Raw genomic sequence first — 24,425 nt, forward strand, 5'->3', positions numbered from 1 at the left:
TCCACGATAAAAGATGGGATTATGAAGCCACCTCTTCTCTCCGAAATAGAAGGGAAGCACGAGGATAGTTGAATCCCATCGTCCCAGCATCGAGAATTTCACCCCACTTATTACTAGCTCAGCATGGATGTTGATGGCCATAAACAAACACCCTATTTTGTAGTGGTCCAAGGGTGTAGAGGAAGGACCACAGCTTCCCACATCTAAACACTTTTCAAATACCATGGTGAGTACAAACATGATAGGAATAGATGTCGCCAACTGAGATAGGAGATAGAAAGGTTCATCCAAGCTGGTTACCTAAGGGTGTGTGTCTACAAAAATTAGCATTGTGAAGTACAAGAGAAATGCTCAAGCCATAAATATTCCCGTAGACACGAGGATCAACTTGTTGATCCCTCTAGGAGGCAGTGCCGAGCGCCATAAGGATAAGACTCCTACTAAGGAGCAAAACACGAAAATGCAACTGCCAAAGAGGTGATCTACATGATAGTCGAAGACCTACTGATGGGACTCCTATGAAATCTAGGCGTGCACATCATCTTGCTGCTCAAATGATAAAGGAGATTGACCATAAAGCGACCAGCAAGGGATCCCACAATCCACTTTGGACTTACTAATACTCAGAGAGTTCATTAAGCCTATAATGGTGCTCTCATTATTTCTATTGCCTTAGCTAACTATATGATTCAACATATTTTTGCAGATTCTGCAGCTCAATAGATATACTATTTTATGAGGTCTACTGACAATACGTAGTTTTTTTTCCTCACCCGTCAGTAAAATAGAATTCACATTTTGAGAATATATAAATACAAATTAAGAACGTAGATGACGTGTGAACTAATTGTAATAGTTTCATTTTGTGGTGTTTTATGCGAATATATATATATATATATATTTATAATCTTGCAGATGAGAAGTTAACTATGTTTGTTGTAAAGATGAGATTACGTATGTATATTCAACAAGAATTGTATTATGTGCATATTTATATATATAAATTAGGGTTTACTTTAAGTAAAATATTTAGGGGGGGATACAGTTGAGTACCATTAGAGGGTGATACAGGGTGTTGTAAGGATAGTGCTAAACAAAGAATAAAAAATTCGTATTGTCACAAAAGTACAATGCTAAAGATGTATTTTTCGAGAGATAGTGTTGTTGAAAAGAGAGATTTAAAAAGCTTATATTTTTTACTACAATTTTCTCTAGTTTCTTACTCTTTGTGAAAATAGATTAACAAAATATATAAATAAAATAATTAGAATATTGAAAATGTATTTTACAAACTTGACACATCAATATGCGTCCAGTACAGACGTGTGCTAGGTAGAATTGACAAACATATAGATGAAAAAGGAACTCGTATGATTCTACTACAAATTTCTTTACTTTTAATTCACATTAAATAAGATATATAAAACAAAGAAAGCATTAAAGATGTATTTTTCGAATCTCGAATTTGTCCATGCCCCAATGCTGATGGTACTTCAGAACGAATAAACTAAACAAGTTTTTTTAACATTCCATATTGTGAAACATATATAAATCGTACAATTAAAAACTTATGTATTATCTATAATGTTATTTATATTCATACCTTGTAAAAAGTAAAATTATTTCTCAATTTTATTAAATTTTCTGTTATTGCCATTCAGTATAAATTAAATATTTCTAAAAAAAATTATGCTTGACAACAATGCACATTTTACTAGTTGGTAGAAATAAGAAAATGTACGAAAGTTAGAAATTTTACTTCTTTGGACATAAAACGAATAACAGTCTTTATTGCTTTAGGTATACAAGTACAATCTTTCATATCATATAAAGAATGCTGAAATTCTACAAACAACGAGTGCTAATTTACATTTAAAAAAAAATCTTCTAAAACCCATTAGGCATATTCGGAAGATAATCTGAAACAGGTTCGTCGCTATGAAACAAGTGCAAGATAGGTTCGTCGGGCGAACACTTTTGTTGATATCAACTTCAATGGTGTCGTATGATACGCCACTTCGACTGCATCAGTCGATGACCGATATTAGCTTAAACCATGCTTCCTTTGCTCTAATGTCAACCTGAAGAAAACAAAAGGACGAGTCTTTATGAGTAATACACAACGCAATTGTAGCATAGAATCTATGGTCTATCCATACTCGTTTATTAAACCTCAGGGCGCTAGAGTCTATATTTGGTTTTTCAGTTCTATGCTTATCTAAATAACATCGTCTCACTAAGAGTAGTACGGAAAACTAAAGGTCGAAATAGGGATTTAAACACTCAACTAAAACTGCTTCACTTTGATTGCTTAAAAAAATGCATTTTAACATCATCTAGAACCAAAGTACTGTATCTCTCTCTTCCCCATTGTCATTTTCTAACAAAAAAGCAACCGTTGTCCCTATCATTCCCTCTACAAATTTTTTCCCCATATTTAAAATTTAAGAAATGACAAAACCATTGGATTTTTCTTTGTACGCTACAAGAACTCGATGTGTGACTAATTTCAACTGAACCTTCACATTCTCACCATTCTCATTTGGAATACATAGGATTATGAATTTTGAGACAACTTTAAATGTGCTGGATGCGGGAGACATTAGAGTTGAGGCCTACACGGGAGATCATCCTCCACTATTTTTGTTGATTTATTCTTGATTCATAAATTGTGTTAGGTTCCCATGTTGCTGCCTCAAAACTTTTTGTTTGTCAAAACATTTATGATTCTTGTACAAATTTTACAAAACCACCATATTTGTTCACATTATTGACATCTGGACGTCGTAGGTGCATCACAACAAAATTTATTGTAATATTGTTATTATACAAAAACAAATTAATTCACTTGTGAACTTAGAAAATAAAATAGCACATACTAAATTGATGAATATTTGTCTAGATGCCAAGTATATTTATTATTTTCATAATACCTGTGACTACGTATCTTAAAAAGCTTTTTCAACATCTTGACAAGTACAAGCATTAATAATACAAGTCTTTTGTTATCATTTATCACAAGAAAATTAATTATGCACTTCTTTGAAAACCAAAAAATATATTTTACATCAATCCATTTTTCCAAAAATAGGAAACGACGTGCATCTTAAGTTTTTCAAACAACTAAAAAAAATATTTTAAATCAATTATTAGTTACAAAAATAAAAAGTTTAACACATTTATCAGGAAGTGAAAAATTACGACATTTCATGCATTTTCAAAAAGCAAGTAGATGAATAATGATTAAATACATTCCAAACTTTGTCCATTTATACTTCGTTTTCTTTGAAGAGAAATTAGTACACACTTCATACCGATTTTGAAAACTTCATTGGGTAACAAAAAAACATTTGGTATGAGAGAACAAATCTTTGAGTAAAAAAGAAAACTATAAATTGTGGGTAATATAAATAAAAAGAAAAAAAGTTCTCCATTTTAATAATAAAAATAAAAAAGTTCTCTATTTTAATAATAAAAAGGAAAAAAGTTCTCCATTTTAATATTTATTAAGTTACCAAAAGTTTGTGTTCCTTAAAAATCATTTAACAAAATTTGAAATTACAAATATTTACAAAAAATTACACATCTTGGAAGAGAAATTTAAATTTGGCATCTAGACAACCATTCAACATTTTAGCATATAGCATTTTATTTTCAAGGTTCACAAATCAAATAATTCGTTGTTGTATAATATAAACTTTCCAACATATTTTTCTATGATACACCTGCAAAGATGATGATGTTAATAACATAAACGAATGTGGTTTCTGTAAAATCACACAAGGATAATAAATGTATAACAACAAAAAATTTCGAAACCACCACATGAAGAAAACCCAACTCAATAAATGAATAAGGAATAAGTCCACAAAGAGAGAGGAGGTTTGTTCTCCAATTTAAGTCCCAACCCAATGCTTGCATCCTCCACATTTTTTAGCAACCTCAAAATTCAATGATCCCATTATTTCCAAATCAAAATGGTGACAGTGAGGGATTTCCACAGAAATTAGTGCAGTAAACTCGAGTTTTATAGTTTACAAAGTGTAAAAACAATAGTTTCAACCTTTCTCGATTTAAAAATATGGGGAAAAAATCAGGAGAGAAGAATGAATTAGGCACTGGTTACCTTTCGTTAGAAACATGAAGAGAGGAAGATGAAGATACAACTACCATTAGGTTCTAGAATGTCGTCAAAATGCATACTTTTAGCAACCAACGTGTGTTTCAGTTGAGTGTTTAAATCCGAATTAAGCCTTTTGTTTCCAGCACTATGCTTAATGAAACGAAGCCATTTAGTTCGCACATAACTTGCCAACCAATATATTCTAGCCCCTCTGTGTTTCAATAAACGATTATAGATCACCTACCTATACTTACTTATATGCTTGACTTGCATAATCAAATACATTGGATGTTATATGCTAACTAATGCTTCACGTGAAGAACCAAATAAATGCATGTCACATGTATTACTAGAAAATGATATACCAAGTAAGGTGAAACCCTTTTATAATTGTATGCTACATGCGTTGGGCGCAAAGAAATAGCCTCTATAGTACAGTTCAGGCATTCTTTGAAAGGCATAAGCAACAGAATTATGAAAAAACTAACACACGGAAGAAAAGAACATCGATAAATCATTCAGGCATTCTTTGAAAGGCATAAGCAACAGATACTGCATAAGGAAGAAACCTTTTCGGATGCACATCACAAAAATAATTCCGTGGGTTCATCAACTAGGGGACTAGCAATTGGTTTACGAAGCTTCATCACAGTCGAGTTAAGATCTCTTAAAGTAAAGCTCAAATAGAAGAAACAGAGAGTGGAGGGATGGCACTTAGATTTAAGAGAATCACATTCATGCATCAAGACCCACATAGGTGAAATTGATTGGTATCAAAGATAATACTAGGAAAAGCATATACATTACTTACTGCTCCTAAAATAGATCGCAGATTACGTTACCTACGTACCTTTCCAAAGATTTCAATAAGGACCAAGAGTGGCATGACAATGAAACCCATAGAAAGGGGGCTGCATTAACCATGATCACCTATAGGTGAAATAACCGACATTTTCCGACCACAAAATCATTTCATAGCTATAAATATAATAAATTCAAAAGAAAAGGAGGTCATCACATCCACAAAACTGATAGAAAATAGAGATTTTAAAAACTCTAAAGTTGTCGAGACAAAGCAAAAGCAAGCCAAAAACGTGAGTTAAAGATTTCTCAATGTGAACTATCCAATTGGTTAGTATAGAGTTACCATGAATTAAGTGAAGTATCATAAATAATCAATTCAGTGAATATAGTATACAACAGAATAACCCAATCAGCCACATAATTCTTCAACCGTTCACTCGTGATAATTACTAAAATCGATTGTCTTCAGATTAGAAACTTTTCCTATATGTTTCCTGAGTAAACAGAAGATAAATCCAGTATTCTATCACATGTGCAAAATTCAATCAAATGGTATTATGCCTCTACGGCTCCACATTAAAAGCGGAATGCTTTGTGAAACCAGTTTCTACCTTTATGACCCAATATTAGCATGCCCACATTCTTCCAACAGGTTATGTTTGCATAAAGTAAATCCCTCGCCAGTCACCCAAAGGTCCATTGGAAAAAGTAAATGAATCAGGTGCATATACAAGCACAATTCAGAGTGAAAATAAGCACCTACAAAGACATTGTCTTTTTCTAAACGGTCATTGGAACTAAAGTACTTCAGTATACACCATAAGTGAATCTACAAAGATCTGAAAGATTCAAAAAAAAAAATACATACAACATGTCGCAATGCACAAACCTATAAAGAAAAAGGAGAATAATAACATCTCATGTTCCCAGGTAATATCTTGGCAAAGAAGTGTAGTATCAATTAAATAAAACATAAATAAAGGCACATGCCACAGGATAAGGTATTACCTGCGTAAAGGCTGTATATTTTTGGCAAGTGTAATAAACTTGCTGCTAGGACAAATGGAGAGGCTAAAATTGATACGAACAGGGCACCTGTACAAAAAGTAGTTGTTATGCTAGAAGAATCATAACCTCACTGGGTGACACTCACGTCCCTATATTATTTCTAAATACGAAGGTTAGGCTTCCTCATAACCAGGAACTTCTATGCAAGAAGCGGCAAAAAGTAAAACATTGCAGTGATCAATTTCAAGAATCTTGAGGAGCCCCCCCTTCTAGATCTCCAATTGACAGGGCCCAGATCCTGAGGGGGAACATTAAATTATAGTCAATTTGAGTCTGAACCAAACGCTAGAACTGGTATGGGCCAGAAACTACACCGCACAAGATAAGAGAAAGTCATTTACACACAAATGCATTTGTTAAAAAGTCAAATAGATAAAGGAACCTAAGAGAAAGTCATTACACGCAAACGCATTTTTTAAAAATCTAATAGATAAAGGAATTTTGAAACCAACGACACAATAGAGGGGAAAGGACAGCCATTTGCTTGAAGGGATTATATTTGCAAGTCAAATATTCACTATGTCCTAGTGAGTGTTCCACTGTCTTGATAGCAGAGGGTATATCAGAATTACTGTCTAAAATGATGGGTAGAATTTTTGGGTGGATAAGTGGCTCAAGAGAGTCTTAAGTAGTGCTACCATCTAGGAGTTGCCTATGGTTCAGAAAGTCGCAGCAAATTGTGTGCCGTCTAAACCTAATTTCTATCACTGTGATGAAATTCATTACGGTATGTAGCTTCTCGTAATTCCGGTGTTTTTCCATGAAACTCATGTATAGAAATCCAAAGGATTCCCCACGAACGTTCCCCAGCTGAGCTATGAACTCAACATTAACAACAGTAAATGGGCGAGATGCCTGGCGTAATCAAAGTCTTGAAGTTTCTACAGTATATAGCTATGAGTATCTAATCAAACAGAATTTACTAAGCAAGCAACTGATGGAGCACCTTCACACTACATCTAATCAGGAACAATGCATGTTACCATTGGAGTACTAGTATAAGAAACCATACCTATAAATGTACGAGGAACAACTCCAGGAAATTCCAAGTGATCATACTGACATGGCCCACAAAAACAAACACAGACAAACAAAAATTAATAGAATACTCCACCAAAACAGTAAATTTTTGTAACCAAGCAAAAGATCTAGTTTTACCTTCTCTATCTGATGCCGATGATGTAATATGTCGTGCATTGCCTAAACGATAGAAGCACACATCTTTAAGATTCTTGGTCCTCAATTTTCATCAAGACCAAACAAATAAAAGAAACCACTTATATCCGAGAAAAAAGTAAAGAAACCCAAAATCCTCAAAAACCCGAAAACAAAAATCAAACAAATATTTGACCGAACACATTGTTGATCCGATAAGAGATCAAGAAAAGAAGTTTTGAAAAACCCAAAACCCCAAAAATAAAAACAAATAATCCGCGAATTACATAACAACTTTAAGATTCTTGGCCATTTCTCAGTTTTCATCAAGACCAAAAAAATAGAAGAAATCCAAATATTTCCAAGAAAAAAGTAAACCAAAACCCAAAATCCTGAAAACCCGAGAACAGGTTCAACCAAATATTTCATCGAACATATTCTTGAAAAAACAAAAATTCTGAAAATCCCGAAAAGAAAATCAAGAAGATATTTCCAAGAAAAGAAGCGTTGAAAAACCCAAAACCCCAAGAACCCTGAAATAAAAACAAATATCCGCGAATTACATCGCACCTGAACATTGAAGCTTTCTCCGACCTTTGTGTAAGGTGCCATGAACACATAAAAAGCGGCGATCGAACCCAACAACAGATCATAACCTTACTGCAAACCATTCGCAAGCAAATTCATTAGCAATTTAAGTAAACAGCCAGAACTGAAACGTGATTAAGGTTGCTCTGAATCGTCGTACCGTAAAGTTGCATGAATTTGGAATTGAGAGCCATTCTCGTCGCTACGGAGTGCGAATCCAGAATATGGTGGTGAAGATGGCATGACTCATGAGTGGAACACGCTTTTAACAATCGCCCCCAACTTATCCGGTTAATTCAAATCGTATCGCAAAGTTACCGTATTTAAATTACGTTTAGCCCCTTCAACTCTTCAAATTAGCATTGTCCCCCTTCAGTTATATTTATATGACACACTACCCCTCTCAAATCTAAAAATAGACACTTTAACCACTGTTTGTGATTGGCCCGTAAAAAAAATAAACAAACTTTGAAAGTAAAACAACAAAGATATAATATGAAGAATTCATTGGGAAACTTTTGAATCGATATTAATATAATTGTATGTCACCATGAGAAACTAAATATCATTATTGGCCTTAAAAAGGAGAGACATATTTTCTTTTTTATGGTATAAAACTATCCCCTTATGAAAAACTAAATAGCGATTTACATCCCTATATTTGTTAAAATACAACAATTACTTCCCTATATTTTTTAAAATGAAGCAATTTACCTCACTGTATAAGGAGGTAAATTACTTCATTTTAAAAAGTGAGGGAAAGTAAATTGCTATATTTTTTTTATAGGAGGGGTAATATGCTCATTTTCAATATCACTGCGGGTAAATTGATATTCACCCATATTAATAATATGCAACATGTTGCCAAAATAGCTAATCTTTCTCATTGAATCGGAGGAGGAGAATGTGTTCGAGAATTGGGTTCTTGGGGCGGGGGGTGGGCTGATCTTCTGAGTTAACGTGGTTATGTTCTTCCTCCTATGACCTAGTATTTATATATTTATTTATGGAGAAGCATTGGAAGTAGTGTTGACTCCACCGTTGGCGGTGGGGTGGGGGTTGGGGTATGGTGGGAGAACTGATATCATAGGAAATCAAAATCTAAATTATGCTAAATATTTTTTGATAAAATAAAGAAAAAAAATCTTACTAAAATAGAGTAAAATAAAGAATTTATTGGCGTAAATTAAAACAAAAAACCACTTAATTTTAGAATGTAAATCATGTTCATAAATGAATAACTTTTGCTATTAGAATATTACAAATTTATATTAAATTTATAGGTTAATTATACATAGACGTCATCTGAAAATACGACATTAAACTTTAACTCGTAGAAGTTTTAAACTTATGCTTATGTTCCCTTCAAAATTTCTTTCCTCGCACCTAACAACTTTTTATTAGGGTTTTGACGAAAAAAGCTGAAAATCTGAAGCTAACAAAAAAAACTACATAAAATTTTATTTTTGTCCATCATGTAATATTTTTATGTACATTTTTATATTTTGAAAGGGATAAAGATAATATATATATATATATGTGTGTGTGTGTGTGGGGAGTGCGGTTAAAAATATTATATTTTCTTTCTTATAAGTACAAAATTATTTATATAAGAATGTTAAATGCGCAATAAATTTTAAAATTTATGTAAATTTTTTGCTAACGTCGATATTTTTTGTTCAAACCTAACAAAAATGGATTCAGATGTAAGCAATGAATTTTTGGAGAAGCGTAAGTGTAATTTTAAAACTTATTTGGAGAAAGATATAATTTTACATTTTTAGCTTAACCCTAAATCTATTTTAATATTTAATATATTGATAAGATAATTATTTTTCCCCAGGTTAATTGAATATATTTTAACTAATCTGGTTTTTTTTTTTTTTTTATTATAAATAGTGTTTATTTTAGTATATTTGTATTATTAAAATACTTCGATAACTAAAATCAATCGGTTCTAACTCAAAAATTGCAGTTTCGGCTTTGAACCGGTTAGTATCGGTGCCAAGGCACAAAAATATTATATTTTAAAATTTTAATAAAATTAAATTATAAACCAAGTGTTTTTACAATTATACTTGTAAAATTTTAATTTATATAAAAATTTATTGCCCTTGGATTTACTTACCTTTTTTTTAAGTATATAAACTAAAGAATGAAGTATATGTCATCATGCCACTATTGTAGCACCCTCTAAAAGACTGAATATATCTACTCTAAATATCATACTTAATTATATATGTAATTGTGCACATAATGCAATCCCTACGGAGTATATATATATATATATACCCACACACACAGGTAATCCCACCATCACCACAAGCGCAATTGACTCTCCATTCACAAGATTATATATACACATATAAAATATAACAAAATAATGTTTTTATAATTAGTTTGCACATCACCCATATTTTATGACTTTATACACTCCAATAACGTGATTTTCATTTTTACTATTGACTATGAAGAAAACTACATAATAGCTCGACCTGACTAAAATTCAAGGTTTGGACTTAGCCCTCGCCGGTTAAAATTTATATCTGAAAAAATGTTAGCAGATGAATTAGCTTTCAACTCAATAAACAAATAACTGGCGCTATCTTACATCAAATATAGTCCGGACAAAACAAAATGAACAACATATATATAATACAGTTAATTTAATCTCAACATAATCAACTTTATCACATATCACAACCAACTCATCACAAGACAATACTCCTCTTTTCCTAATCTATTTATCAGAAGGTGATGTATTTTTCTTCTCCACCAACTTAATTTCACCATTTATTATATAATGTTTTAGTAAATCCCCTTGACATGTTACGAAGGGCCATCAATCTCATGTCGCATCATTGCTTTTTTCATATATCATAGTTTTTTTATATCGCATCATAGTCTTTTCTTTTCAACTAGTAGACTTAATGCAAATAATCGGTCCAACAGGCCTAGTCCAAATGGCCCATGAGCAAGGTATCATACCCATAGCCCATCTATTATACTAACATGGCAGGTTAATAAGCCAAAACCAATAGGATAACTCGCCAGATATTAGAGATGACAAGTTATACGTATTTCTAACACCATAAGACATATCATGCCAAATAATTTTCAACAAACTCCTAGAGTGATGGTGGCTGACTTGGCATCAGCAGGTAAAATGAAATTTGCATAAGTAGGCTTGACTGACATGACTCATTCAAATAGTCATAACTTCTTAAAGATAAGTCCAAATAGCAATGTGTTCTTTTTTTGTTAGTAATCTAACAATGCAGCTTTCTAACGATGTATCACAAGTTGCTAAAACTTCTAAATTTGCTCTTCATCGGCCTATAAATAAAGGTCATTGTGCATTCATGAGGGTATCAAGTATTATTCACGCAATCAGTCTTTTCTCTTGATTTTCAGCAAGCTTCTCGCCCTATTTTTCTCTCCAACATTATTCCCACTTTAAATGGATACTTTGTCAAGTCGTTTCAACTATTTCATTATTACTCTTACGTTATTTCAAATTTTCAATTATCTTTTCAGTAAATCAATTTTTGACGTAAGAATCAGAACCGTTTGTAGGTTAGTCCTCATTTTCAGTGAAGATCCTTCAACCATGGTGATGTGTAAGATCTTGGTAAACATTATTGGCGCAATTTGTGGGAGATTTGAGCTAGAGATGTAAGAAATATCCAACTTAGAAAATGGATGTGATAATGACTTTTTTTAAGGAAACACTCATCTCCTTGCTACAGTAGGTTTCGTAGTTCCACTTCCAAAACAAACACTAAGGGATATCAACACCCCTGCTCTCACTCTTGATCCGACAGCCTTGCCTGCTACAACCAACCCGTTCTTCCTCTAACAACTTTTCCAGTTCATCGCAAGACCGTCAACTCAGCCCTTCGGGGCTCCCAAGCCAAGGGACCAATACAATCTTCTCACCAGGAGAGGCTCAACACTTAAGGAAATCGAAGAACCGACATGCCAACTCCAACGGGACGAAACTACACTAGTTGATCTCGTTTGCAAGGAGAGTGCCAATCAAGAACCTCCATAAATCTAGCATTCTCTCAAGATAGAAGTGGTGGAACTCTGCCAGCGGGTAAGGAAGGAGGTCCCGCTATTGGAGCGCGTATTCTCTTCAATGCAGATATTATGGCGGAAGAGCTGCTTGCTCACCTCAAGACGCCCTAGCACCAACTTGCTTATAATGGCACCACACTCCTTGCTAAGCACATCCACGATAAAAGATGGGATTATGAAGCCACCTCTTCTCTCCGAAATAGAAGGGAAGCACGAGGATAGTTGAACCCCATCGTCCCAGCATCGAGAATTTCACCCCACTTATTACTAGCTCAGCATGGATGCTGATGGCCATAAACAAACACCCTATTTTGTAGTAGTCCAAGGGTGTAGAGGAAGGACCACAGCTTCCCACATCTAAACACTTTTCAAATACCATGGTGAGTACAAACATGATAGGAATAGATGTCGCCAACTGAGATAGGAGATAGAAAGGTTCATCCAAGCTGGTTACCTAAGGGTGTGTGTCTACAAAAATTAGCATTGTGAACTACAAGAGAAATGCTCAAGCCATAAATATTCCCGTAGACACGAGGATCAACTTGTTGATCCCTCTAGGAGGCAGTGCCGAGCGCCATAAGGATAAGACTCCTACTAAGGAGCAAAACACGAAAATGCAACTGCCAAAGAGGTGATCTACATGATAGTCGAAGACCTACTGATGGGACTCCTATGAAATCTAGGCGTGCACATCATCTTGCTGCTCAAATGATAAAGGAGATTGACCATAAAGCGACCAGCAAGGGATCCACAATCCATTTTGGACTTACTAATACTCAGAGAGTTCATTAAGCCTATAATGGTGCTCTCATTATTTCTATTGCCTTAGCTAACTATATGATTCAACATATTTTTGCAGATTCTGCAGCTCAATAGATATACTATTTTATGAGGTCTACTGACAATACGTAGTTTTTTTTCCTCACCCGTCAGTAAAATAGAATTCACATTTTGAGAATATATAAATACAAATTAAGAACGTAGATGACGTGTGAACTAATTGTAATAGTTTCATTTTGTGGTGTTTTATGCGAATATATATATATATATATATTTATAATCTTGCAGATGAGAAGTTAACTATGTTTGTTGTAAAGATGAGATTACGTATGTATATTCAACAAGAATTGTATTATGTGCATATTTATATATATAAATTAGGGTTTACTTTAAGTAAAATATTTAGGGGGGGATACAGTTGAGTACCATTAGAGGGTGATACAGGGTGTTGTAAGGATAGTGCTAAACAAAGAATAAAAAATTCGTATTGTCACAAAAGTACAATGCTAAAGATGTATTTTTCGAGAGATAGTGTTGTTGAAAAGAGAGATTTAAAAAGCTCATATTTTTTACTACAATTTTCTCTAGTTTCTTACTCTTTGTGAAAATAGATTAACAAAATATATAAATTAAAATGTATTTTACAAACTTGACACATCAATATGCGTCCAGTACAGACGTGTGCTAGGTAGAGTTGACAAACATATAGATGAAAAAGGAACTCGTATTATTCTACTACAAATTTCTTTACTTTTAATTCACATTAAATAAGATATATAAAACAAAGAAAGCATTAAAGATGTATTTTTCGAATCTCGAATTTGTCCATGCCCCAATGCTGATGGTACTTCAGAACGAATAAACTAAACAAGTTTTTTTAACATTCAATTTTGTGAAACATATATAAATCGTACAATTAAAAACTTATGTATTATCTATAATGTTATTTATATTCATACCTTGTAAAAAGTTTAAATATTTCTAAAAAAATTATGCTTGACAACAATGCACATTTTACTAGTTGGTAGAAATAAGGAAATGTACGAAAGTTAGAAATTTTACTTCTTTGGACATAAAACGAATAACAGTCTTTATTGCTTTAGGTATACAAGTACAATGTTTCATATCATATAAAGAATGCTGAAATTCTACAAACAACGAGTGCTAATTTACATTTAAAAAAAAATCTTCTAAAACCCATTAGGCATATTCGGAAGATAATCTGAAACAGGTTCGTCGCTATGAAACAAGTGCAAGATAGGTTCGTCGGGCGAACACTTTTGTTGATATCAACTTCAATGGTGTCGTATGATACGCCACTTCGACTGCATCAGTCGATGACCGATATTAGCTTAAACCATGCTTCCTTTGCTCTAATGTCAACCTGAAGAAAACAAAAGGACGAGTCTTTATGAGTAATACACAACGCAATTGTAGCATAGAATCTATGGTCTATCCATACTCGTTTATTAAACCTCAGGGCGCTAGAGTCTATATTTGGTTTTTCAGTTCTATGCTTATCTAAATAACATCGTCTCACTAAGAATAGTACGGAAAACTAAAGGTCGAAATAGGGATTTAAACACTCAACTAAAACTGCTTCACTTTGATTGCTTAAAAAAATGCATTTCAACATCATCTAGAACCAAAGTACTGTATCTCTCTCTTCCCCATTGTCATTTTCTAACAAAAAAGCAACCGTTGTCCCTATCATTCCCTCTACAAATTTTTTCCCCATATTTAAAATTCAAGAAATGACAAAACCATTGGATTTTTCTTTGTACGCTACAAGAACTCGATGTGTGACTAATTTCTACTGAACCTTCACATTCTCACCATTCTCATTTGGAATACATAGGATTATGAATTTTGAGACAACTTTAAATGTGCTGGATGCGGGAGACATTAGAGTTGAGGCCTACACGGGAGATCATCCTCCACTATTTTTGTTGATTTATTCTTGATTCATAAATTGTGTTAGGTTCCCATGTTGCTGCCTCAAAACTTTTTGTTTGTCAAAACATTTATGATTCTTGTACAAATTTTACAAAACCACCATATTTGTTCACATTATTGACATCTGGACTTTGTAGGTGCATCACAACAAAATTTATTGGAATATTGTTATTATACAAAAACAAATTAATTCACTTGTGAACTTAGAAAATAAAATAGCACATACTAAATTGATGAATATTTGTCTAGATGCCAAGTATATTTATTATTTTCATAATACCTGTGACTACGTATCTTAAAAAGCTTTTTCAACATCTTGACAAGTACAAGCATTAATAATACAAGTCTTTTGTTATCATTTATCACAAGAAAATTAATTATGCACTTCTTTGAAAACCAAAAAATATATTTTACATCAATCCATTTTTCCAAAAATAGGAAACGACGTGCATCTTAAGTTTTTCAAACAACTAAAAAAAATATTTTAAATCAATTATTAGTTACAAAAATAAAAAGTTTAACACATTTATCAGGAAGTGAAAAATTACGACATTTCATGCATTTTCAAAAAGCAAGTAGATGAATAATGATTAAATACATTCCAAACTTGGTCCATTTATACTTCGTTTTCTTTGAAGAGAAATTAGTACACACTTCATACCGATTTTGAAAACTTCATTGGGTAACAAAAAAACATTTGGTATGAGAGAACAAATCTTTGAGTAAAAAAGAAAACTATAAATTGTGGGTAATATAAATAAAAAGAAAAAAAGTTCTCCATTTTAATAATAAAAATAAAAAAGTTCTCTATTTTAATAATAAAAAGGAAAAAAGTTCTCCATTTTAATATTTATTAAGTTACCAAAAGTTTGTGTTCCTTAAAAATCATTTAACAAAATTTGAAATTACAAATATTTACAAAAAATTACACATCTTGGAAGAGAAATTTAAATTTGGCATCTAGACAACCATTCAACATTTTAGCATATAGCATTTTATTTTCAAGGTTCACAAATCAAATAATTCGTTGTTGTATAATATAAACTTTCCAACATATTTTTCTATGATACACCTGCAAAGATGATGATGTTAATAACATAAACGAATGTGGTTTCTGTAAAATCACACAAGGATAATAAATGTATAACAACAAAAAATTTCGAAACCACCACATGAAGAAAACCCAACTCAATAAATGAATAAGGAATAAGTCCACAAAGAGAGAGGAGGTTTGTTCTCCAATTTAAGTCCCAACCCAATGCTTGCATCCTCCACATTTTTTAGCAACCTCAAAATTCAATGATCCCATTATTTCCAAATCAAAATGGTGACAGTGAGGGATTTCCACAGAAATTAGTGCAGTAAACTCGAGTTTTGTAGTTTACAAAGTGTAAAATCAATAGTTTCAACCTTTCTCGATTTAAAAATATGGGGAAAAAATCAGGAGAGAAGAATGAATTAGGCACTGGTTACCTTTCGTTAGAAACATGAAGAGAGGAAGATGAAGATACAACTACCATTAGGTTCTAGAATGTCGTCAAAATGCATACTTTTAGCAACCAACGTGTGTTTCAGTTGAGTGTTTAAATCCGAATTAAGCCTTTTGTTTCCAGCACTATGCTTAATGAAACGAAGCCATTTAGTTCGCACATAACTTGCCAACCAATATATTCTAGCCCCTCTGTGTTTCAATAAACGATTATAGATCACCTACCTATACTTACTTATATGCTTGACTTGCATAATCAAATACATTGGATGTTATATGCTAACTAATGCTTCACGTGAAGAACCAAATAAATGCATGTCACATGTATTACTAGAAAATGATATACCAAGTAAGGTGAAACCCTTTTATAATTGTATGCTACATGCGTTGGGCGCAAAGAAATAGCCTCTATAGTACAGTTCAGGCATTCTTTGAAAGGCATAAGCAACAGAATTATGAAAAAACTAACACACGGAAGAAAAGAACATCGATAAATCATTCAGGCATTCTTTGAAAGGCATAAGCAACAGATACTGCATAAGGAAGAAACCTTTTCGGATGCACATCACAAAAATAATTCCGTGGGTTCATCAACTAGGGGACTAGCAATTGGTTTACGAAGCTTCATCACAGTCGAGTTAAGATCTCTTAAAGTAAAGCTCAAATAGAAGAAACAGAGAGTGGAGGGATGGCACTTAGATTTCAGAGAATCACATTCATGCATCAAGACCCACATAGGTGAAATTGATTGGTATCAAAGATAATACTAGGAAAAGCATATACATTACTTACTGCTCCTAAAATAGATCGCAGATTACGTTACCTACGTACCTTTCCAAAGATTTCAATAAGGACCAAGAGTGGCATGACAATGAAACCCATAGAAAGGGGGCTGCATTAACCATGATCACCTATAGGCGAAATAACCGACATTTTCCGACCACAAAATCATTTCATAGCTATAAATATAATAAATTCAAAAGAAAAGGAGGTCATCACATCCACAAAACTGATAGAAAATAGAGATTTTAAAAACTCTAAAGTTGTCGAGACAAAGCAAAAGCAAGCCAAAAACGTGAGTTAAAGATTTCTCAATGTGAACTATCCAATTGGTTAGTATAGAGTTACCATGAATTAAGTGAAGTATCATAAATAATCAATTCAGTGAATATAGTATACAACAGAATAACCCAATCAGCCACATAATTCTTCAACCGTTCACTCGTGATAATTACTAAAATCGATTGTCTTCAGATTAGAAACTTTTCCTATATGTTTCCTGAGTAAACAGAAGATAAATCCAGTATTCTATCACATGTGCAAAATTCAATCAAATGGTATTATGCCTCTACGGCTCCACATTAAAAGCGGAATGCTTTGTGAAACCAGTTTCTACCTTTATGACCCAATATTAGCATGCCCACATTCTTCCAACAGGTTATGTTTGCATAAAGTAAATCCCTCGCCAGTCACCCAAAGGTCCATTGGAAAAAGTAAATGAATCAGGTGCATATACAAGCACAATTCAGAGTGAAAATAAGCACCTACAAAGACATTGTCTTTTTCTAAACGGTCATTGGAACTAAAGTACTTCAGTATACACCATAAGTGAATCTACAAAGATCTGAAAGATACAAAAAAAAAAATACATACAACATGTCGCAATGCACAAACCTATAAAGAAAAAGGAGAATAATAACATCTCATGTTCCCAGGTAATATCTTGGCAAAGAAGTGTAGTATCAATTAAATAAAACATAAAGAAAGGCACATGCCACAGGATAAGGTATTACCTGCGTAAAGGCTGTATATTTTTGGCAAGTGTAATAAACTTGCTGCTAGGACAAATGGAGAGGCTAAAATTGATACGAACAGGGCACCTGTACAAAAAGTAGTTGTTATGCTAGAAGAATCATAACCTCACTGGGTGACACTCACGTCCCTATATTATTTCTAAATACGAAGGTTAGGCTTCCTCATAACCAGGAACTTCTATGCAAGAAGCGGCAAAAAGTAAAACATTGCAGTGATCAATTTCAAGAATCTTGAGGAGCCCCCCCTTCTAGATCTCCAATTGACAGGGCCCAGATCCTGAGGGGGAACATTAAATTATAGTCAATTTGAGTCTGAACCAAACGCTAGAACTGGTATGGGCCAGAAACTACACCGCACAAGATAAGAGAAAGTCATTTACACACAAATGCATTTGTTAAAAAGTCAAATAGATAAAGGAACCTAAGAGAAAGTCATTACACGCAAACGCATTTTTTAAAAATCTAATAGATAAAGGAATTTTGAAACCAACGACACAATAGAGGGGAAAGGACAGCCATTTGCTTGAAGGGATTATATTTGCAAGTCAAATATTCACTATGTCCTAGTGAGTGTTCCACTGTCTTGATAGCAGAGGGTATATCAGAATTACTGTCTAAAATGATGGGTAGAATTTTTGGGTGGATAAGTGGCTCAAGAGAGTCTTAAGTAGTGCTACCATCTAGGAGTTGCCTATGGTTCAGAAAGTCGCAGCAAATTGTGTGCCGTCTAAACCTAATTTCTATCACTGTGATGAAATTCATTACGGTATGTAGCTTCTCGTAATTCCGGTGTTTTTCCATGAAACTCATGTATAGAAATCCAAAGGATTCCCCACGAACGTTCCCCAGCTGAGCTATGAACTCAACATTAACAACAGTAAATGGGCGAGATGCCTGGCGTAATCAAAGTCTTGAAGTTTCTACAGTATATAGCTATGAGTATCTAATCAAACAGAATTTACTAAGCAAGCAACTGATGGAGCACCTTCACACTACATCTAATCAGGAACAATGCATGTTACCATTGGAGTACTAGTATAAGAAACCATACCTATAAATGTACGAGGAACAACTCCAGGAAATTCCAAGTGATCATACTGACATGGCCCACAAAAACAAACACAGACAAACAAAAATTAATAGAATACTCCACCAAAACAGTAAATTTTTGTAACCAAGCAAAAGATCTAGTTTTACCTTCTCTATCTGATGCCGATGATGTAATATGTCGTGCATTGCCTAAACGATAGAAGCACACATCTTTAAGATTCTTGGTCCTCAATTTTCATCAAGACCAAACAAATAAAAGAAACCACTTATATCCGAGAAAAAAGTAAAGAAACCCAAAATCCTCAAAAACCCGAAAACAAAAATCAAACAAATATTTGACCGAACACATTGTTGATCCGATAAGAGATCAAGAAAAGAAGTTTTGAAAAACCCAAAACCCCAAAAATAAAAACAAATAATCCGCGAATTACATAACAACTTTAAGATTCTTGGCCATTTCTCAGTTTTCATCAAGACCAAAAAAATAGAAGAAATCCAAATATTTCCAAGAAAAAAGTAAACCAAAACCCAAAATCCTGAAAACCCGAGAACAGGTTCAACCAAATATTTCATCGAACATATTCTTGAAAAAACAAAAATTCTGAAAATCCCGAAAAGAAAATCAAGAAGATATTTCCAAGAAAAGAAGCGTTGAAAAACCCAAAACCCCAAGAACCCTGAAATAAAAACAAATATCCGCGAATTACATCGCACCTGAACATTGAAGCTTTCTCCGACCTTTGTGTAAGGTGCCATGAACACATAAAAAGCGGCGATCGAACCCAACAACAGATCATAACCTTACTGCAAACCATTCGCAAGCAAATTCATTAGCAATTTAAGTAAACAGCCAGAACTGAAACGTGATTAAGGTTGCTCTGAATCGTCGTACCGTAAAGTTGCATGAATTTGGAATTGAGAGCCATTCTCGTCGCTACGGAGTGCGAATCCAGAATATGGTGGTGAAGATGGCATGACTCATGAGTGGAACACGCTTTTAACAATCGCCCCCAACTTATCCGGTTAATTCAAATCGTATCGCAAAGTTACCGTATTTAAATTACGTTTAGCCCCTTCAACTCTTCAAATTAGCATTGTCCCCCTTCAGTTATATTTATATGACGCACTACCCCTCTCAAATCTAAAAATAGACACTTTAACCACTGTTTGTGAATGGCCCGTAAAAAAAATAAACAAACTTTGAAAGTAAAACAACAAAGATATAATATGAAGAATTCATTGGGAAACTTTTGAATCGATATTAATATAATTGTATGTCACCATGAGAAACTAAATATCATTATTGGCCTTAAAAAGGAGAGACATATTTTCTTTTTTATGGTATAAAACTATCCCCTTATGAAAAACTAAATAGCGATTTACATCCCTATATTTGTTAAAATACAACAATTACTTCCCTATATTTTTTAAAATGAAGCAATTTACCTCACTGTATAAGGAGGTAAATTACTTCATTTTAAAAAGTGAGGGAAAGTAAATTGCTATATTTTTTTTATAGGAGGGTAATATGCTCATTTTCAATATCACTGCGGGTAAATTGATATTCACCCATATTAATAATATGCAACATGTTGCCAAAATAGCTAATCTTTCTCATTGAATCGGAGGAGGAGAATGTGTTCGAGAATTGGGTTCTTGGGGCGGGGGGAGGGCTGATCTTCTGAGTTAACGTGGTTATGTTCTTCCTCCTATGACCTAGTATTTATATATTTATTTATGGAGAAGCATTGGAAGTAGTGTTGACTCCACCGTTGGCGGTGGGGTGGGGGTTGGGGTATGGTGGGAGAACTGATATCATAGGAAATCAAAATCTAAATTATGCTAAATATTTTTTGATAAAATAAAGAAAAAAAATCTTACTAAAATAGAGTAAAATAAAGAATTTATTGGCGTAAATTAAAACAAAAAACCACTTAATTTTAGAATGTAAATCATGTTCATAAATGAATAACTTTTGCTATTAGAATATTACAAATTTATATTAAATTTATAGGTTAATTATACATAGACGTCATCTGAAAATACGACATTAAACTTTAACTCGTAGAAGTTTTAAACTTATGCTTATGTTCCCTTCAAAATTTCTTTCCTCGCACCTAACAACTTTTTATTAGGGTTTTGACGAAAAAAGCTGAAAATCTGAAGCTAACAAAAAAAACTACATAAAATTTTATTTTTGTCCATCATGTAATATTTTTATGTACATTTTTATATTTTGAAAGGGATAAAGATAATATATATATATATATGTGTGTGTGTGTGGGGAGTGCGGTTAAAAATATTATATTTTCTTTCTTATAAGTACAAAATTATTTATATAAGAATGTTAAATGCGCAATAAATTTTAAAATTTATGTAAATTTTTTGCTAACGTCGATATTTTTTGTTCAAACATAACAAAAATGGATTCAGATGTAAGCAATGAATTTTTGGAGAAGCGTAAGTGTAATTTTAAAACTTATTTGGAGAAAGATATAATTTTACATTTTTAGCTTAACCCTAAATCTATTTTAATATTTAATATATTGATAAGATAATTATTTTTCCCCAGGTTAATTGAATATATTTTAACTAAACTGGTTTTTTTTTTATTTTTATTATAAATAGTGTTTATTTTAGTATATTTGTATTATTAAAATACTTCGATAACTAAAATCAATCGGTTCTAACTCAAAAATTGCAGTTTCGGCTTTGAACCGGTTAGTATCGGTGCCAAGGCACAAAAATATTATATTTTAAAATTTTAATAAAATTAAATTATAAACCAAGTGTTTTTACAATTATACTTGTAAAATTTTAATTTATATAAAAATTTATTGCCCTTGGATTTACTTACCTTTTTTTTAAGTATATAAACTAAAGAATGAAGTATATGTCATCATGCCACTATTGTAGCACCCTCTAAAAGACTATGAATATATCTCCCCTAAATATCATACTTAATTATATATGTAATTGTGCACATAATGCAATCCCTACGGAGTATATATATATATACCCACACACACAGGTAATCCCACCATCACCACAAGCGCAATTGACTCTCCATTCACAAGATTATATATACACATATAAAATATAACAAAATAATGTTTTTATAATTAGTTTGCGCATCACCCATATTTTTTGACTTTATACACTCCAATAACGTGATTTTCATTTTTACTATTGACTATGAAGAAAACTACATAATAGCTCGACCTGACTAAAATTCAAGGTTTGGACTTAGCCCTCGCTGGTTAAAATTTATATCTGAAAAAATGTTAGCAGATGAATTAGCTTGCAACTCAATAAACAAATAACTGGCGCTATCTTACATCAAATATAGTCCGGACAAAACAAAATGAACAACATATATATAATACAGTTAATTTAATCTCAACATAATCAACTTTATCACATATCACAACCAACTCATCACAAGACAATACTCCTCTTTTCCTAATCTATTTACCAGAAGGTGATGTATTTTTCTTCTCCACCAACAATTTCACCATTTATTATATAATGTTTTAGTAAATCCCCTTGACATGTTACGAAGGGCCATCAATCTCATTTCGCATCATAGCTTTTTTCATATATCATAGTTTTTTTATATCGCATCATAGTCTTTTCTTTTCAACTAGTAGACTTAATGCAAATAATCGGTCCAACAGGCCTAGTCCGAATGGCCCATGAGCAAGGTATCATACCCATAGCCCATCTATTATACTAACATGGCAGGTTAATAAGCCAAATCCAATAGGATAACTCGCCAGATATTAGAGATGACAAGTTATACGTATTTCTAACACCATAAGACATATCATGCCAAAAATTTTTCAACAAACTCCTAGAGTGATGGTGGCTGACTTGGCATCAGCAGGTAAAATGAAATTTGCATAAGTAGGCTTGACTGACATGACTCATTCAAATAGTCATAACTTCTTAAAGATAAGTCCAAATAGCAATGTGTTCTTTTTTTGTTAGTAATCTAACCATGCAGCTTTCTAACGATGTATTACAAGTTGCTAAAACTTTTAAATTTGCTCTTCATCGGCCTATAAATAAAGGTCATTGTGCATTCATGAGGGTATCAAGTATTATTCACGCAATCAGTCTTTTCTCTTGATTTTCAGCAAGTTTCTCGCCCTGTTTTTCTCTCCAACATTATTCCCACTTTAAATTGATACTTTGTCAAGTCGTTTCAACTATTTCATTATTACTCTTACGTTATTTCAAATTTTCAATTATCTTTTCAGTAAATCAATTTTTGACGTAAGAATCAGAACCGTTTGTAGGTTAGTCCTCATTTTCAGTGAAGATCCTTCAACCATGGTGATGTGTAAGATCTTGGAACACATTATTGGCGCAATTTGTGGGAGATTTGAGCTAGAGATGTAAGAAATATCCAACTTAGAAAATGGATGTGATAATGGCTTTTTTTAAGGAAACACTCCTCTCCTTGCTACAGTAGGTTTTGTAGTTCCACTTCCAAAACAAACACTAAGGGATATCAACACCCCTGCTCTCACTCTTGATCCGACAGCCTTGCCTGCTACAACTAACCCGTTCTTCCTCTAACAACTTTTCCAGTTCATCGCAAGACCGTCAACTCAGTCCTTCGGGGCTCCCAAGCCAAGGGACCAATACAATCTTTTCACCAGGAGAGGCTCAACACTTAAGGAAATCGAAGAACCGACTTGCCAACTCCAACGGGACGAAACTACACTAGTTGATCTCGTTTGCAAGGAGAGTGCCAATCAAGAACCTCCATAAATCTAGCATTCTCTCAAGATAGAAGTGGTGGAACTCTGCCAACGGGTAAGGAAGGAGGTCCCGCTATTGGAGCGCGTATTCTCTTCATTGCATATATTATGGCGGAAGAGCTGCTTGCTCACCTCAAGACGCCCTAGCACCAACTTGCTTATAATGGCACCACACTCCTTGCTAAGCACATCCACGATAAAAGATGGGATTATGAAGCCACCTCTTCTCTCCGAAATAGAAGGGAAGCACGAGGATAGTTGAATCCCATCATCCCAGCATCGAGAATTTCACCCCACTTATTACTAGCTCAGCATGGATGTTGATGGCCATAAACAAACACCCTATTTTGTAGTGGTCCAAGGGTGTAGAGGAAGGACCACAGCTTCCCACATCTAAACACTTTTCAAATACCATGGTGAGTACAAACATGATAGGAATAGATGTCGCCAACTGAGATAGGAGATAGAAAGGTTCATCCAAGCTGGTTACCTAAGGGTGTGTGTCTACAAAAATTAGCATTGTGAACTACAAGAGAAATGCTCAAGCCATAAATATTCCCGTAGACACGAGGATCAACTTGTTGATCCCTCTAGGAGGCAGTGCCGAGCGCCATAAGGATAAGACTCCTACTAAGGAGCAAAACACGAAAATGCAACTGCCAAAGAGGTGATCTACATGATAGTCGAAGACCTACTGATGGGACTCCTATGAAATCTAGGCGTGCACATCATCTTGCTGCTCAAATGAT

The 24,425-nt window shown here is 33.5% G+C and overlaps 2 protein-coding genes across 6 annotated transcripts; both read right to left on the bottom strand.

Annotated features, from left to right (window-relative positions):
• Positions 1–1,770: 1,770 nt before the first annotated feature.
• LOC148789526 (dol-P-Man:Man(7)GlcNAc(2)-PP-Dol alpha-1,6-mannosyltransferase-like) lies at positions 1,771–8,042 on the bottom strand. 3 transcript variants are annotated; one of them, XR_016067418.1, is made up of 7 exons: positions 7,899–8,042; positions 7,721–7,810; positions 7,154–7,195; positions 7,008–7,053; positions 5,936–6,022; positions 4,974–5,053; positions 1,771–2,081 (listed from the first exon to the last, which is right to left on the bottom strand). XR_016067418.1 is itself a non-coding variant. In XM_088885146.1 (7 exons), exons 2-7 carry the CDS (start codon positions 7,760–7,762, stop codon positions 2,045–2,047), a joined length of 315 nt encoding a protein of 104 aa, XP_088741272.1. In that variant the 5' UTR covers positions 7,763–7,810; positions 7,899–8,042; the 3' UTR covers positions 1,771–2,044. The 3 variants fall into 3 exon arrangements, 1 of the variants encoding a protein (XP_088741272.1); XM_088885146.1 differs by having other exon boundaries at positions 4,974–5,034; XR_016067419.1 differs by lacking the exon at positions 4,974–5,053 and having other exon boundaries at positions 7,899–8,041.
• A 5,629-nt stretch (positions 8,043–13,671) lies between these two features.
• Positions 13,672–19,943, bottom strand: LOC148789527 (dol-P-Man:Man(7)GlcNAc(2)-PP-Dol alpha-1,6-mannosyltransferase-like). Of its 3 annotated transcripts, none has more exons than XR_016067332.1 (7): positions 19,800–19,943; positions 19,622–19,711; positions 19,055–19,096; positions 18,909–18,954; positions 17,837–17,923; positions 16,875–16,954; positions 13,672–13,982 (listed from the first exon to the last, which is right to left on the bottom strand). XR_016067332.1 is itself a non-coding variant. In XM_088884793.1 (7 exons), exons 2-7 carry the CDS (start codon positions 19,661–19,663, stop codon positions 13,946–13,948), a joined length of 315 nt encoding a protein of 104 aa, XP_088740919.1. In that variant the 5' UTR covers positions 19,664–19,711; positions 19,800–19,943; the 3' UTR covers positions 13,672–13,945. The 3 variants fall into 3 exon arrangements, 1 of the variants encoding a protein (XP_088740919.1); XM_088884793.1 differs by having other exon boundaries at positions 16,875–16,935; XR_016067333.1 differs by lacking the exon at positions 16,875–16,954 and having other exon boundaries at positions 19,800–19,942.
• Between the last annotated feature and the right edge of the window lie 4,482 nt (positions 19,944–24,425).

This window comes from Sesamum indicum, linkage group LG1 (genome assembly GCF_026168435.1).
Source record: "Sesamum indicum cultivar Baizhima isolate 11 linkage group LG1, ASM2616843v1, whole genome shotgun sequence".
Lineage (NCBI taxonomy): Eukaryota > Viridiplantae > Streptophyta > Magnoliopsida > Lamiales > Pedaliaceae > Sesamum > Sesamum indicum.